The sequence below is a fragment of the Pimephales promelas genome, chromosome 2 (genome assembly GCF_988280905.1).
Source record: "Pimephales promelas chromosome 2, fPimPro1.hap1.1, whole genome shotgun sequence".
Lineage (NCBI taxonomy): Eukaryota > Metazoa > Chordata > Actinopteri > Cypriniformes > Leuciscidae > Pimephales > Pimephales promelas.
This window is the reverse complement of record NC_142770.1, coordinates 16,900,550-16,915,036: the sequence shown is the minus strand read 5'-3', so window position 1 is coordinate 16,915,036 and position 14,487 is coordinate 16,900,550. Positions and strand designations below refer to the sequence as shown.

Below are 14,487 nucleotides of genomic sequence, written 5' to 3'. Positions count from 1 at the left end.
TACTCTGCTTGGTCAGACGGTCTAGTCTGTTGTGATTGGTCTACAGGAAGTGAGACTGGAGTTACTGATGACTCATTTCAGCAGTTCAGAATTGATTCTTTCTTTTAGGAGATGAAAACGTACTCAGTTACTTACGTAACCTCATATCTCTCTAGAAGAGGTTCTCTCGTACTGTGTAATATCTTACACTAGGGGAAAACCTCTTTTCCACAAGATATTGAAGCCAAAAATGATCCTTAATTTTGAATCAATGTAAAATGTGCAGCATGGAGACATAGGCAAGGCGGCTATTGGCTGTCCTGCGGCAACTGCAGCAGCCTATCGAAAGAGACAATGGGGGCGTTTTGCGGCCACTATATTACAAAAAAATTTTCCGGCGGTACAGCGACTGAAGGCCAGATAAAGGCCAGCGTCTTCAGATGCAAAGGCTCGTCCTGCAGAAAGCTTTTCTCAGATGGCGTGGTTTCTTCATTCCGGACCCAGCGATTTGTGAGCTTCGCTGAAGAGATGAAAAATCAGATTATCTCAGCCCATCAAGCTTTATTTATAGGCCTAAGCAACGCCTACTTTGGCGGGAGGTAGTGTAGATCTGACATCACCAAGGGCCTCTCTCGATAGGCTGCTGCTATGTGTTTTACATTAATTCAAAATTAATTTTTGGCTTCAATATCTCGTAACAAATCATTATACACTTTGATCTTTGAAATTTTGCAGAACTTTTACAATCACAAACAGCTATATTACATACTGCATGAAAGGTTATATGCGAAAAAGCATAATAGGGGCACTTTAAAATATGTTAGTAACTTGTTTGACTGCAGAAAACTCGTTATGAATAAATGTAATATAAAATGTTTTTATTATACAGACAGTTGCAGTGTCAGCAATGGCCACCATCAGTCAGCTCATGCAAACTGATGAAAACCAACACTCTGAAAACACTTATGATGCCCTTGAGAGGTATTTACACTATTTCAAATCCATTTTGATATTACAAAAAAGATAAATGTTTTACCTGGTCAACCAAATGTTATTTGGTTGATCAGGTTAACCTCACATTTTAAAATTTATCTGGATTAAATCATTAACATATTGAAAACAATAACAATATACCCAACATAGTTGACGGCAATTAATACACTCCTTGATGACAGGTCATTGGAGATAAAAATATAAACGATATACAGTATAAGTCAAGTCAGATTTATTTATATAGCGCTAAAAGAAAATAGCTTCACAGTCCAGCTTAAGTAAATTCAGTGATGTTTCATTTTTGTTGTAAAAAAGTTATTAATTTAGTTAATATATATATATATATATATATATATAGAGAGAGAGAGAGAGAGAGAGAGAGAGAGAGAGAGAGAGAGAGAGAGAGAGAGAGAGAGAGAGAGAGAGAGAGAGAGAGAGAGATCAACATTGTTGTTGAATATTAAATTAAATGTTAAATTTAATGTCCCCAACAGCAAGCCAAAAGGCGATAAGAGGATATTTACTATAATGTGTTAAAAATATCTACCACAGAAGAAAATTAAGTTGCTCACAATCACATGGTTTGGGGTTAAACCATTTTTTTTTTTATTTTCAAGGGGGTGTTTAGTTAATAGCATAGTTGAATATTTTTGCGGACATGAATAACATGAAATATTTTCTTATTTGAAAGAAAAGTAAATTTAATCTCACTCTATTTTCTAAGGTACTTAGATTGTAGCAATAAATGTAATAATCTTGACTTATTTGAACTAAAGACAATTCAAAAAGTGGTCTTTGAAAAAACAGTAATTTTATTTATTTATTTTTCATTAGGATGGATGTGTTTAACCTTTTCATGTGTATTATATCTTTAGACTCACTAAGACTTTAGAGGATTTTGCTTTGAACGTTAGTAGCATGAACTCTAGTGCACTGGTGCAGCCAAACCTAGCGGTGCAACACATCAAGCTGTCAAATTGGACCCCGGAAGTGCAATTCTACGCTCAAACAGGTCAGAGCAGAAACACAAAGAGCAAATAAAGCTTCATATGTAATTGTTATATCTTTTTTGATATTATAAAGACATTTCTACTTCCTAAACTAAGCTGCATTTCACTAGGACTGTCAGGGAAATTTACTCCTGAAGGAATAGGTCTGGTTGGAGACGCTGCTAACAAGACTGCCCCTTCAGGACACCCCTTTGATCTCATGTTAACTATCAAACTGCAAAACAGTTCCCAGAAAGATTGGGGTACCGTTTATGTCTCTGTTGTTGTTGTTGTTGTTGCTCTTGGTTTGAGGAACATAATTAAACCCAAAATTTTGAATAAATTTCTCCTTTCCTGTAGGGAACAAAAATCTAAGTATTGGAGTGGTGCTTTATGAAAACGACCATTTTTTCAACTCAAAACAGTTCAATAGCCAACTAGATACGAAGAGAAGGGTGATCTCTGCTAGCCTCACGGACAAAAGCTTGCTTGATAACGTGGAGTTCGCCATTAGGCCCGAGGTAAGTGAGCGTAAACTCATAATGATTACATTACATATAGCGGCTTCTCTGAATCACTCATGTTACCAGTCAATAAAACTCCTACACATGAACTATAACTGTAACGTTAGCCTTTTGTTATCACAAAACAAACCCTGTCTGGGTTACGGGGATCAGGAATGACAGGTTTGCATACTTTTGTTTAGACTTGCCCAGAAAATAAATCAATTAACATGAATTATGGATTCTTCCACTGGAATTAGTAAAAGTATTAACACACTACCAGTCATTGTTTGGGAAGAAGTCTCTTTTCCCACCTGAATTTGTTTGATGAAAAATACAGAAAAAAGTGATATCGTGAAATAATATTACATTTTAAAATGGCAGTTTTCTAGTTAAATACTATATATTTAAAAATGTTAATTTAGTCCTGTGATCAAAGCTGAATTTTCAGCATCATTACTCCAGTCATACAGTAATCCTTCAGAAATAATTTCTAATTATAATAATAATTTCTGATTATTATCAATGTTGAAAACACCTGTGTTGCTTAATATTTTTATTTTACTGTGTCCCTGTTACACATATTACATGTACTTACTATAGTAATAACATTAAATTGTGCATAAATTACGCAACACAATTTATTGATGAATTGCATTATAAAATATAATAAAATGGAAAACATTTATTTTAAATTGTATTAATACTTTACAATATCACTGTATTTGTCATCAAATAAAGAGAAGAGACTTCTTCCAAAAACATGAAAAACTCCTAATTATTCCAAGATTCTAGTGCACACAGATTTGTTTTCACATGTTTATGTTTTCAGAATATATCCAGCTTGACACTTGGCGACTTTGCATGTGTGTTTTGGGACTACGCTCATAGAGACTGGAGAACAGAGGGCTGCGTCAAAACACAAAATCCCAGTGGTGTCCAGTGTAAATGCAACCACACCACCAACTTTGCTGTTCTAATGGTTAGCGGTCATGTTAAAAGTGTTAAAGGAAATATTGAAACTTTGCTCTAAAACCTATAGTGATCTCCCTAGATAGTCTCAGTAACTAAAGTGCGACATCGCTTCCTGTGGAAACTTCCCAGACAGCAAACTGACATTGAATCAACGTGGAAACGACGTCTCTCATGACATTGAAACAACGTTGATTTTGCTCATCGAATTAACGTTGAACCAACGTCAGGCGCGGCATTCTTCAAAGCTAAATGAAAATCGAAAATTGGTTTGCTTTCATAACGTTGAAACAACGCGTTGATTTCAAGTTGATTTTCCGTTAGTTTTGAAAGAATGACGCGTCTGACGTTGGTTCAACGTTAATTCGATGAGCAAAACAATGTCAGATCAATGTTGTTTCGATGTCATATTTCCACGTTGATTCAATGTCAGTTTGCTATCTGGGTTTATATGTGAAGAAAATAATGCTCCTCAAGGAACAGACACAGACAAGTCTCATATTTGATTTCAAGAGAATCTGTTGTTAGCATGATGCTAAGCTAACACAATCTGTTATGTTAACTTACCTGTAATGTGGTAGTAAAAATACACAGTACTTTTGGAAAAATTGGGGAATCTAGGTGAACTATAATAACTATCAAGATTTCTCTCTCTTTTTTGTAGAGCTTTAGAGCAGACTATAATTATTCTGAGGCTTTAAACTGGATCAGTATTGTGGGATGCAGTCTGTCCATTGTGGGTTTGATCCTCACTACAGTTTATCAAATTAAGACCAGGTTTGTACTAAAGCACTGGATAGATTTAAAGAATATTAGTAATAGAGTAATATAGTAATGCTATTGTACTGATACACTGTAATTTTAATCCCCCCCAATATCAAATAAACTGAATTCTTTACAACTCTACAGGAAACTGAGAGGAGCCAACTCCACTATGCTCTTAGTGAACATCTGTTTGTGCATGATCACCTATTACCTGCTGTTCATTTTTGGAGTCAACAACCCCGTCCCGAACTCAAAGGCCTCTGTTTCAGAGCAGAACGTTGTTCCTTCTTCAGATATGCAACCGAATGTTGATCAGGGTCCTTGTACGGCAATCACAGCTCTGCTGCAGTACTTCCTGCTGGCCACGTTTGCCTGGAACATCATGTATGCGGCTCACGTGTTTTTCCTCATCAGAAACGCCCTCAGTGGTCCACCACAAGGTTTCCGCACCATCGCCATGGCAGCCGGCTGGGGTACATTTCATAAAACACACAGATATATTAAAAGACATGACACTTTCATTCTGTCTGCATAACTGTAAACACAGATATGGTATTACATATGTTATAATAAATGGGCATATTAAAACTATTGGTAGTGCACTACTACTATAACAGTTTAGGCATCAAATTTTTATTTAATTTACAGGATGAAAAGTGGATATTCATTTTCAGGTTTACTAAAGAACTGTTATTAATTTTTACTTTTATTTAAGATTCAATTAACCCATCTTAAATGTAGAAATGAGCATGAGGATAATCATATAGGCCAACATTTAATAATTTTGATCAATTATAATGTCTTAGGTCTGCCTGCTGTTATTGTCGGCATTTCGCTGGCCACCACCTACAGCTTTAAGGACCCTTCAGGTTATCGACAAGAAGAGTTGTAAGTTAAAAATCATTTCACGTTCTTGTGACTTCGAGATTTCTGATTCATTGAATGCAATAGTTTAGCCTAACTAAAAGAATAACAAAGTGCAGAAATAAACTACAGTAAATAGTTAACCCAGATAGCAAACTGACATTGAATCAACGTGGAAATATGACATAGAAACAACGTTGATCTGACATTGTTTTGCTCATCGAATTAACGTTGAACCAACGTCAGACGCGTCATTCTTTCAAAACTAACGGAAAATCAACTTGAAATCAACGCGTTGTTTCAACGTTATGAAAGCAAACCAATTTTCGATTTCATTTAGCTTTGAAGAATGCCGCGTCTGACGTTGGTTCAACGTTAATTCGATGAGCAAATCAACGTTGTTTCAATGTCATGAGAGACGTCGTTTCCACGTTGATTCAATGTCAGTTTGCTGTCTGGGAAACTAGTGACCAGTAAAACTAGTCAAGCAGTATAACAGACTGTTTCTTGTAGTGTACAGCCAAAATAAGTGAAAGCGGAGACACCGGAGCACCTCGCACATTCAAGTTACAAACACATTCACCTCGCACATTCAAGCGCCATTTTTTATTTTTAAAAGGAATGAAAGCGTGGTTGTAAGGGATGAATAGATATACATCTCTTAAGTGAGTTGTGCTGTTATTGAATGTGTTCTGTTCTGCTGACGAAAAGCTGCAAAAAGTAAAATTTCAGTATACAAAAAAATCCAGACAACATGAGCTGTGGAAAATTACAAGTGATCAAGGAGCTTTACAGCTTTCTGGTCCTCTTCCTCTTACTTACCAATTATTTACACATCCAAGTATTTCTCATTCTCTCTTTGTCCTGTTTTAGCTGTTGGTTGGCATCTCTGGACAAAGCAGGAACGTTTGATCCGAAACGGCCGATGTTATGGGGTTTCTTGCTCCCTCTAGCGGTCATGTTGTGTTTTAACACAGCTCTGCTTGTTTACTTCTCTCAAACCATCTGCTGTGCAAATCCCAACCTGAAGAGGTACGTAACCGAACCGTAAACAAATGTTCCGGGGTTAAAACAAGTCCCCGGTTATGAAGACATTCCTTGAAGTTTGATTCGGATTTAAAATTGTTTATTGAAGACTAAGTAGAGTAGTAGCTGCCTGAGGTGTGATTCTTAGAGCTTTGATGTTTAATGGCAACATAATATTTGCAGTTTAATAAAAGTTAATATTTGCTATATTTTTTGGTTATTTAGCTCACGAACCACTCCTTTAAAGAAGAAGATTTTGAGTAGTTTCTCTCTGGCTGTGGTGCTCGGTTTGTCCTGGGTCATTGGTTACTTTGTGCTCATTACCCATGACAAAACACTCTATATCATTCTCAGTGTGGTCTTCTGTCTCTGCAATACAACACAGGTGTGTTATTACACTATTAATAATATTTTCGACACATTATTTTTACTAAGGATAGTACATTTTTATTGGATTTATTGAAGCTGTCTTACATTGTTTGGTGACTGACGACCCCATTTTCTGTCCTTCAAAGGGTGTTCAGATTTTCTTTTTATTCACACTGAAGTCTTTTCTAAAGACGAGAGCTCGATATAATCTGGATTCTAAGACTGAATCAGGGGGAGTGCCTTAACATGAAAAATGGACAAAAATTAGCCAAGGACAAGACAAGATTGCAAGATTCCCTTTTTTTCCCGAAATTTATTTTTAGTTCAGTTTAATATTATTTAATACATTATTATTTTATCTCATATACTCTTATTAGGTACTGTACTGGTTGATTGTACTTAAAAATGTAAATCATTTCAACCTAAATTACATTAAATTAATTAGTTAAACCTTGTATGACATAAAAAGTTGAATTTTTTTTGATAAGATAAGAAATATAAAAGCAAATGTTGTCATTCCTTTTTGATCACGTAATGTGTTACAGTGTTTAGTAAACTTTAGATATTATAATATATCAGACTTGCTTTTTAACAAATTATTTAAATTTTCTCACTGTTTATTAAAAGAAAGTTTATTTGAAAATATGTTGTTTGTTTTATTTATTCACGGGACACGGACACGGGAGGCACCTAGCCGACACGCAGGCAATAAGCGCTGGCGTCGACGTCAGCAGTGCTGTAGGAAATCAGGGCTTTCTGAGAAGCTCACCTAAGGAAATAATCGCACGTATCCAGTCCGTAGAGAAGAATGGCAATCAAACAAAGACATCTGAGCGGGTCCGGTACTAGGTGGTTGAAGCGAGTACATGAGGACACTGGCTCCACTCGGAGATTGTATTATCTGGCGAATGTGTTGGGTGTCGCCCAGCCTGCAGCTCTGCAGATGCCTGTTAGCAAGGCGCCATGCGCTAGAGCCCAAGAGAACGCCACACTCCAGGTGGAGTGGGCTGTCACACCAAGAGTGCACGGTCAGCCTTGCTTCTGGTATGCCAATGCAATGGCGTCCACTATCCAGTGAGACAGCCTTTGCTTGGAGAGAGCCTTTCCCTTCAGCTTCCCACCATAACAGACAAAGAGCTGGTCTGAGGTCCTGAAACACTACGTCCTGTCTACATTGGCGTGGAGAGCATATACTGGACAGAGCATTGCCAAGGCTGGGTCTGCCTCCTTCAGGGGCAGCGCTTGAAGGTTCACCACCTGGTCCCGGAGGCAGTGGTAGGAACCTTGGGCACATATCCAAGTCGGGGTGTCAGGATCACGTGAGAGTAGGCCAGCCCGAATTCCAGGCACGCTTTGTCAACAGAGAATGCGTGCAGGTCCCCTACCCTCTTGATGGAGGCCAATGCAGCCAGGAGCACTGTCTTCATTGACAGGAACTTAAGCTCCACTGATTGCAAAGGCTTAAAGGGAGTACTCTGCAGGGCAGTTAAAACCTCTGAGAGGTCCCAAGAGGGAATGAGAGGAGGGCAAGGAGCTCCTCTCAGGAACGTGACGATCAGGTAATGCTTCCCCACAGACTTACCTTCGAGTGGGTTATGGTGTGCGGCAACATAGACTTTGAGGGTGGAGAGACGGCTTTCGCTCCAACCCTTCTTGAAGGAAGGAAAGCACGACACTGATCGAACATCTCCGGGGGTCTTCTCGGTGAGAAGAGCACCAGTTAACGAAGGAGGTTCTACTTTAACGCATAGACATGTCTCTTGGACGACGCTCTTGCGTAAGTGATGATAGCCACCACCGCAATCCGTCCCTGAGAAAGGAGGTCCTTCCTCAGGGGAATTGGCTAAGGAGGTGCTGTCGCAAAGAGAACAAGTTCGGAGAACCAGGTCTGGGTGGGTCAGTATGGCACAACCAGAATGACTTGCTCCTCATCCTCCCTGACCTTGCGCAGGGTTTGCGCAAGAAGGCTCACTGGGGGAAATGCACATTTGCAGCCCCGTGGCCAGCTGTGCGCCAGTGCATCCGTGCCGAGCGTGCCCTCGGCCCTCGAATAATACAGGGCGCAATGGGTCGAGTCTTGAGAGGCAAACAGATCTATCTGTGCATCCCCCAACTGGTCAGCTGAACCGAGTGGGGATGGAGTCTTCATTCTCCAGGGGGGTGGAGATTGCACGAACTGAATCGCTTAGCCGAGCCTGATCATCCGAGCGACCCAGTGGGACAGATTGGGAAGCTCTAGCCAGGCTCCCAACGACTGTACCAGCGGGGTCATACAAACCACAGACTTCCCATCTGTGGTGCAGAGAGGCGGAATGACTGGCCCAGACGTGGACGGTATAGTGGTCCGGTGTGGGGGGGATAGACGTGTCATTGACCGTGCCCTGACAGAGGAGACCAGAGGGGCTCTGCCAGGGGGCTGGTGACAGAGGAGGATGAGAGCGGTATGGTCCGGAAACGGCGTGCACTGTTAGCCAGCTCTGGGGACAGGAGGACAAGGGGTGCTTGGCTCGGGGGCGGCGCACCATGTCGTCCGAGAACTCTGTGTGCTTAGAGATGGGAGAGTCAGTTCTTTCTGAGATAAGGATTCTCCCCCGGCCCTCCACCAGGGAAAGGAGTGGCCCTGCTACCAGCTCCTGGAAAAAACTGAGTCTCATCTTTGAGCAGCCCATCTCAAGAGTGCTGCTTAATCAGGCGTATAGCGGGGGCAGGCAAGAGAGGGCTGTGGCATCCCCCTGTGTCTTCCAGAACCAGCCCGGGTGAACGGGCGGGGTGGGAGCTGCAGGAGAGAGTCTTGACCATAATGACGGGATGGTTACGTTCCCACGGGGAGAACATGAGTCATCCACAAACGCTGCTGTTGTGGAAAAATTTAATATTAACTAATATGAATAATAGCCATCATATGTTTTTCTCTCTCTCACACACACACACACACACACACTCACACACAGAGTGGTAGAACAAATGGCCCTGTTTCTTATGTTAATTATAGAGCCCTGGGGTGGCAAGGAGGGGCATGGTCACCTTTTGAGACAACAGATGTGGAAAGTTACAGAAACTAGGAAGGAGGAGTTTTACTGTATAAAATGTCATGTTTGTGGTAAATCAAACAGGTCTTCTGGTTTTCCGAGCTGGGTAGCTGCGGCTCTGAAAAGAGGCCTCCTCACAAGAATAAACCTTTTCTCTTTATTACAGTTTGCCTGTTCGGAAAGTTTCTTATACCTTTGATGCTGTTTTCATTAACCTCTAAAACTTGCCATTACAGTTGGTGTCAGAAGTGTTGATCCTGTGCAGAATCTTCTTTCTCCTGGTCGTGGAACGGATTGGACGGAAAGTGCACAACCCCGGCAGCAACAGGCAGCCGGTCTCATACCTCGATGGTTTGAGATAGAACTCAAACACAGGTTAAGAGAGAGAGAGCCAACAACCGCATCCAGACCAGGGGAAATGAAATCTCACTAGGATTAAAAGAATCCGTGGCAATTACAGAAAAGAAAAAGCATCTCTGGGTAAGAAACGGCAAATTGTTTTATTGATGTTAAGTGTTGATGATTGTGAGTGAACATGAACCGTATTGGCTGAGTTTGGTTCTTTGGTACGAGCAGAGTTAGTTTTTTGAGGGAGAGATTGATCTGACAGTATCAGACCGATCTCTAAAATAAACTAAGCTCATGTAGATGGACGGAAGTGGATGCGACGTACCATAATTGCTCGTAGGCGGACGGAAGAACCGCAGAGATTAAATAGGTGGACGGAAGAAACACGCTTTTTAATCAAGTGAACGGAAGAGTCACGACTGAAGTACGGGTTTAGACAAAATCCTGATTGTAAACTTGATTCATTCTAGTAAAAGTGGACGGAAGAAACACGCTTGAGTTAATTTTATGTAAAACAGCGGACGGAAGAAACGCGCTTGAATTAATTCTTGTAAAAGTGAACGGAAGAATCACGCTTGATTGATTTGGTGCACAGGAAAAATAGTAAATCGTATTTACAGAGCAAATTTGCTAACCTTGCCGATACGAGGTGACAGAATCGGGTCTGCTGAAGACGTTCAACAGATTATTAGACGCGCGTCGAGGAAAAAAATCCAAGAGGGGAGATTCAGCCAATATGGGGTCATCTAACCGTAAACTAGGTAATTTTTACAAACCAGTTTTCGGTCAAATGAAAAATAAGTGCGATTAGGAAAGAGGGTCCGTGAAAAGCAACAAAGGGGGTTGCTGCCGGTGTTTGTTTTTTTGTCGTGTGTTTGTGAGGCTCTGACGGAGCAGAATTCTACTGATAAACAGTGTGTTTGTGATTTCCAAAATGAAAGGATCTGAATGTAGGGGAAGAAAATAGGAAAATATGGGGTTTTCCTGATAGAATTTAACAATGAATTGTTGGATTGAGGATAGATAGATGGTAGGAAAAATGTGAGTTTTTCCACGCAGTGAGTTGTTGGATAGAATCAGAATGTAGAAATAAAACGTAGAAGGATGGTTTATGCATGTAGGGGAAGAAGGCAGGGAAAACAATAGTGTTGAAAGAAAACACCAGATAAAGAAGAAGCTGGAATATAAAAGGAAAAAAAATAGAATTCATGACCATTTTTGAACACTTGTTAAGTCCAAGTAAGTTGAAATGGTATGAAAGGTTTATCAAGCAGAATATGGAAAAGTATTTCCAGTAAAGGTAAAGTACAAACTAAATTTTAGTGATAAAATAATGATTGAAATGATAATGTGAGTGTGCTTTATTGTATTATAGATATAGTAAATCGTAACTGAACAGTCATGATGGGAAGACAAAAGAGAGCAAAATGCTGTAAGCAGCTCTTCTCTGAAGCTCTAACTTTAAAGATACTTGCAGATTTAGTTTAATAACCATTGTGTTTTCGAACCAAAGGGTTTATAGTGGGGTAGTGAAAAGATGGACTAGCCATCAAACCTTCATTTATCATAAAATGAATTGGAAATTATAGTTTATTTTTATAAAAATTATAAATAGATAAACAAATGCATATATCCTGGTATTTGCAGATGATGCCTTTTCCTAATAACTGAGAAGGGACTAAGTAATACAGCAAATAGTGCGTGCTTATTAGCCCGGCTTTCGGATGCTATAATGGGTTTTGCAATCAGTGTTATTGATGATAATGCTAAATTAAAGAAAGTCTGTGTTATGAAGGAATTTTGGATCAGGGAATCATTTCCCTGGACTAAAGTTAAACTTAAGCAGCCATTTAACAAGTAGCTGTGGATGCAAGCTGAGATTTTTAACTGAAAAAATGTATTTACAGTATTTACCATTTTGAGGCCAAGAAGATTAAGCCAAGCATTCCAGGTGTCAAACATTAGCTTTTGTCTTTATGCACTTCCTGGCCAGTAAGTTCAAGATACAGCTTTGCTTTTGTAATGGTTAAGGTTTGACCACTCTGGTCAGACTGATCAGATTAGCGTGTCTGCTGCTGCTGAATCATTTACATTTGCTTTGTCTCAGTGTATTCATGTAATCCTGCCCTCTTTTAAATGTATAAGAATAGTTTTGTGTGCATTTGAATATAGATCAGTGTTTAAGTGATGATATTAACATTTTGGTCTGAGAAAGAACAGGAGGGGGCTTAGAAGGACCATCGTATTATGTATTGTTTTAAGTTCACAGGGGTGAGAACAGTAAAACACCCAAGAAGGGGAGTTGAGCGTCCCACTGTTAAATTGTATTTCTAACCTGTTAGATCGGGTTTCAATTGGGTTGAGAAAGAGACAGATAAGAAATGAGTTGCAAATGAGTTGCAAATACTTTTAAAAAGTATTGCTAATTGCAGAATTGGTAAACTCCTAGAAAATAAAAAACTAAGTCAGATATTAAACTATGGCCATTAGGAACCTGGCAAATAAAATTTAGATGAAATTTGAAGCATTACTATTTTTATAAAAGATAAAATAGGCTAAGCAAGCAGTGTTACAGGTTTAACAGTTGATAAATGTAAAATGTGAAAAAAAAACTTGACCAAAACTTGAAAAATTGACCAAGAAAGGATTTTAGAAGCTGATGTTGATTTTAGAAAATAAGCTGTGGTTTGGCTGAAACAATTTGCATATCTTAATCTTGTGTGTTGGGACGGAAGCTGCCAGCATGACAGAGACTCAATCCGAGTAGAAATTTGTAATGTCTAAATTCTCTTATAAAATTGGGCTTGTATTAAAAATACAAGTAATTTATGGAAAAGATGCCTTAAGCTGGGCTAGAGTTAAAGTCTGAAGTTACACGTTTTGAAGGAAGCAGGAAGTACCAGTCCTGAATAACTCAAGAGTCTGTCTCTCTCTCTCTCTCTCTCTCTCTCTCTCTCTCTCTCTCTCTCTCTCTCTCTCTCTCTCTCTCTCTCTCTTTCAATGACAGCTAAAAGCTGTTATCTGAGTGTGTTATAAGTGATAATAAGAAGCAGAGGACAATTTGTAAATACTTTAGGAGCAAACCTGAATTACTTTAAAGACGTTTTTAAAATAATGCAGACCTTATACGATAGAAGAGACATTTTTTTGATTAGTTTATTTTAGGACCAGTAACTTCTTTGTCTCATTTTCTTTAGCCTCCACCATTCAGAATCGATGGCTCTAGGCTACAGATATAGATGTACACTGAATGTACGGTCGTGATCTAAATTTCCAAGCATTGTGATTTTGCTGAGGATGTTTAAAAGGTTAATTTAATTAAATACTGTCCTACTGGACTGTGATGATTCTTGAATGTCTTCTCACCAACACCCACGAGAAAAGTCATAACTGTCAATTTTTAGAAAAGTCTCTTTGATAATTCTGCCAAATTGGATGGAGCTGTAACCAGTATGCATGAGGTGTCATCCCAACGACGGGTACGATCTTCGATAGCCCTAAAAGACAACCTAAGGCAGGGTTTCACCGCTACTGGGCACCTGCCCACCAGGAAAGGGAGGTGTAAACTGTGCGAAGGGAGTGGAATGTGATGCCACTTTGGGCAAAGGGCATCAGAGAGGGGACTCAGAGGACTGTGATACAGTTTAGTCTGCTTCAACCAAGAGTCCACTCCCAAATATACTTTAGAATGAACTCATCCTCTAAAATGGCTTAATTATCATTGAGATAAAAGAAGTGAAGTTATTTTGTTTCAACACATTTGGAATTCAACACAATCTAAACAAATGGTAGTCGATTGTAGAAATGGGGCCGGTGTGAGACACAGGGAATCTTATCAGACAATGGGGTGTCTCAAACATCATTAACATAGACCACAGTTGGATGCATCTGATGTGGAGACATTGACAAACATTTTTATGATGTTAATTGCCTTAAGGGCAAGGAGTGTGTGGCAAAATCCAGCATATCAGGGTAGAGACATGGTGGTGGCTAAAGATTAGGACAACTAAAAGTCTGAATAAAAAAGGTCAAAAGTTTAGTGTAAGGAATTTACCCTGTCTAAATTACAGTCTTAGGAGGCTGTTGGAAAGATTATTCGTTTGTTCGAGAGAGAGAGACTGCTTGAAGAAGAAAGGTCTGTGTATTCTATCTTTCTGTTTTTCATTCAGACAAAGAAGCTGAAGCAATTTAATGATAATGAACCAAAACCAACACAGCTGACTTTTCTAAAATCAAAAGAATAATGAACAAACATGTTTTAAACTATAGTTAAGAGGCCATAGAAAATAATTAGATAAAAGATATAGAAATACGCAGGGTCTAAAATATCATTTAAACTGTAAATCTTTTTAGATAAAAAAATAAGAAATATGAACGGTTCATATTTAGATGTATTTTATGGTGATTGCACTTTATGTCTTGATGAGAGTGAGTTTAGAGGAGTTGCTCTATCTGAATAATGTGTATCATTAACCTCTGGAAAGAATTAAGGCGAATAACAAATTCAAGAGAGGTTGATAATTTTTTGGCAAGAACAAAGTGACATATTGGCTAAGATATCGAATTATCAAGGGAGCCCTTAACGTTTATGATTAATGTAAACAAAGGGAAAATTATGACTGACATTGACAAGTCTGTACAGCATGACCT

At 39.1% G+C, this 14,487-nt stretch overlaps 1 protein-coding gene across 1 annotated transcript; it reads left to right on the top strand.

The window, feature by feature from the left end:
* Positions 1-886: 886 nt before the first annotated feature.
* On the top strand, positions 887-7,043 carry LOC120495195 (adhesion G protein-coupled receptor G7). The gene is made up of 11 exons (XM_039694628.2): positions 887-960; positions 1,848-1,984; positions 2,093-2,224; positions 2,322-2,482; positions 3,297-3,446; positions 4,101-4,213; positions 4,346-4,674; positions 5,008-5,089; positions 5,939-6,097; positions 6,317-6,476; positions 6,607-7,043. Exons 1-11 carry the CDS (start codon positions 887-889, stop codon positions 6,703-6,705), a joined length of 1,596 nt encoding a protein of 531 aa, XP_039550562.2. The 3' UTR covers positions 6,706-7,043.
* The last annotated feature ends 7,444 nt before the right edge of the window (positions 7,044-14,487 follow it).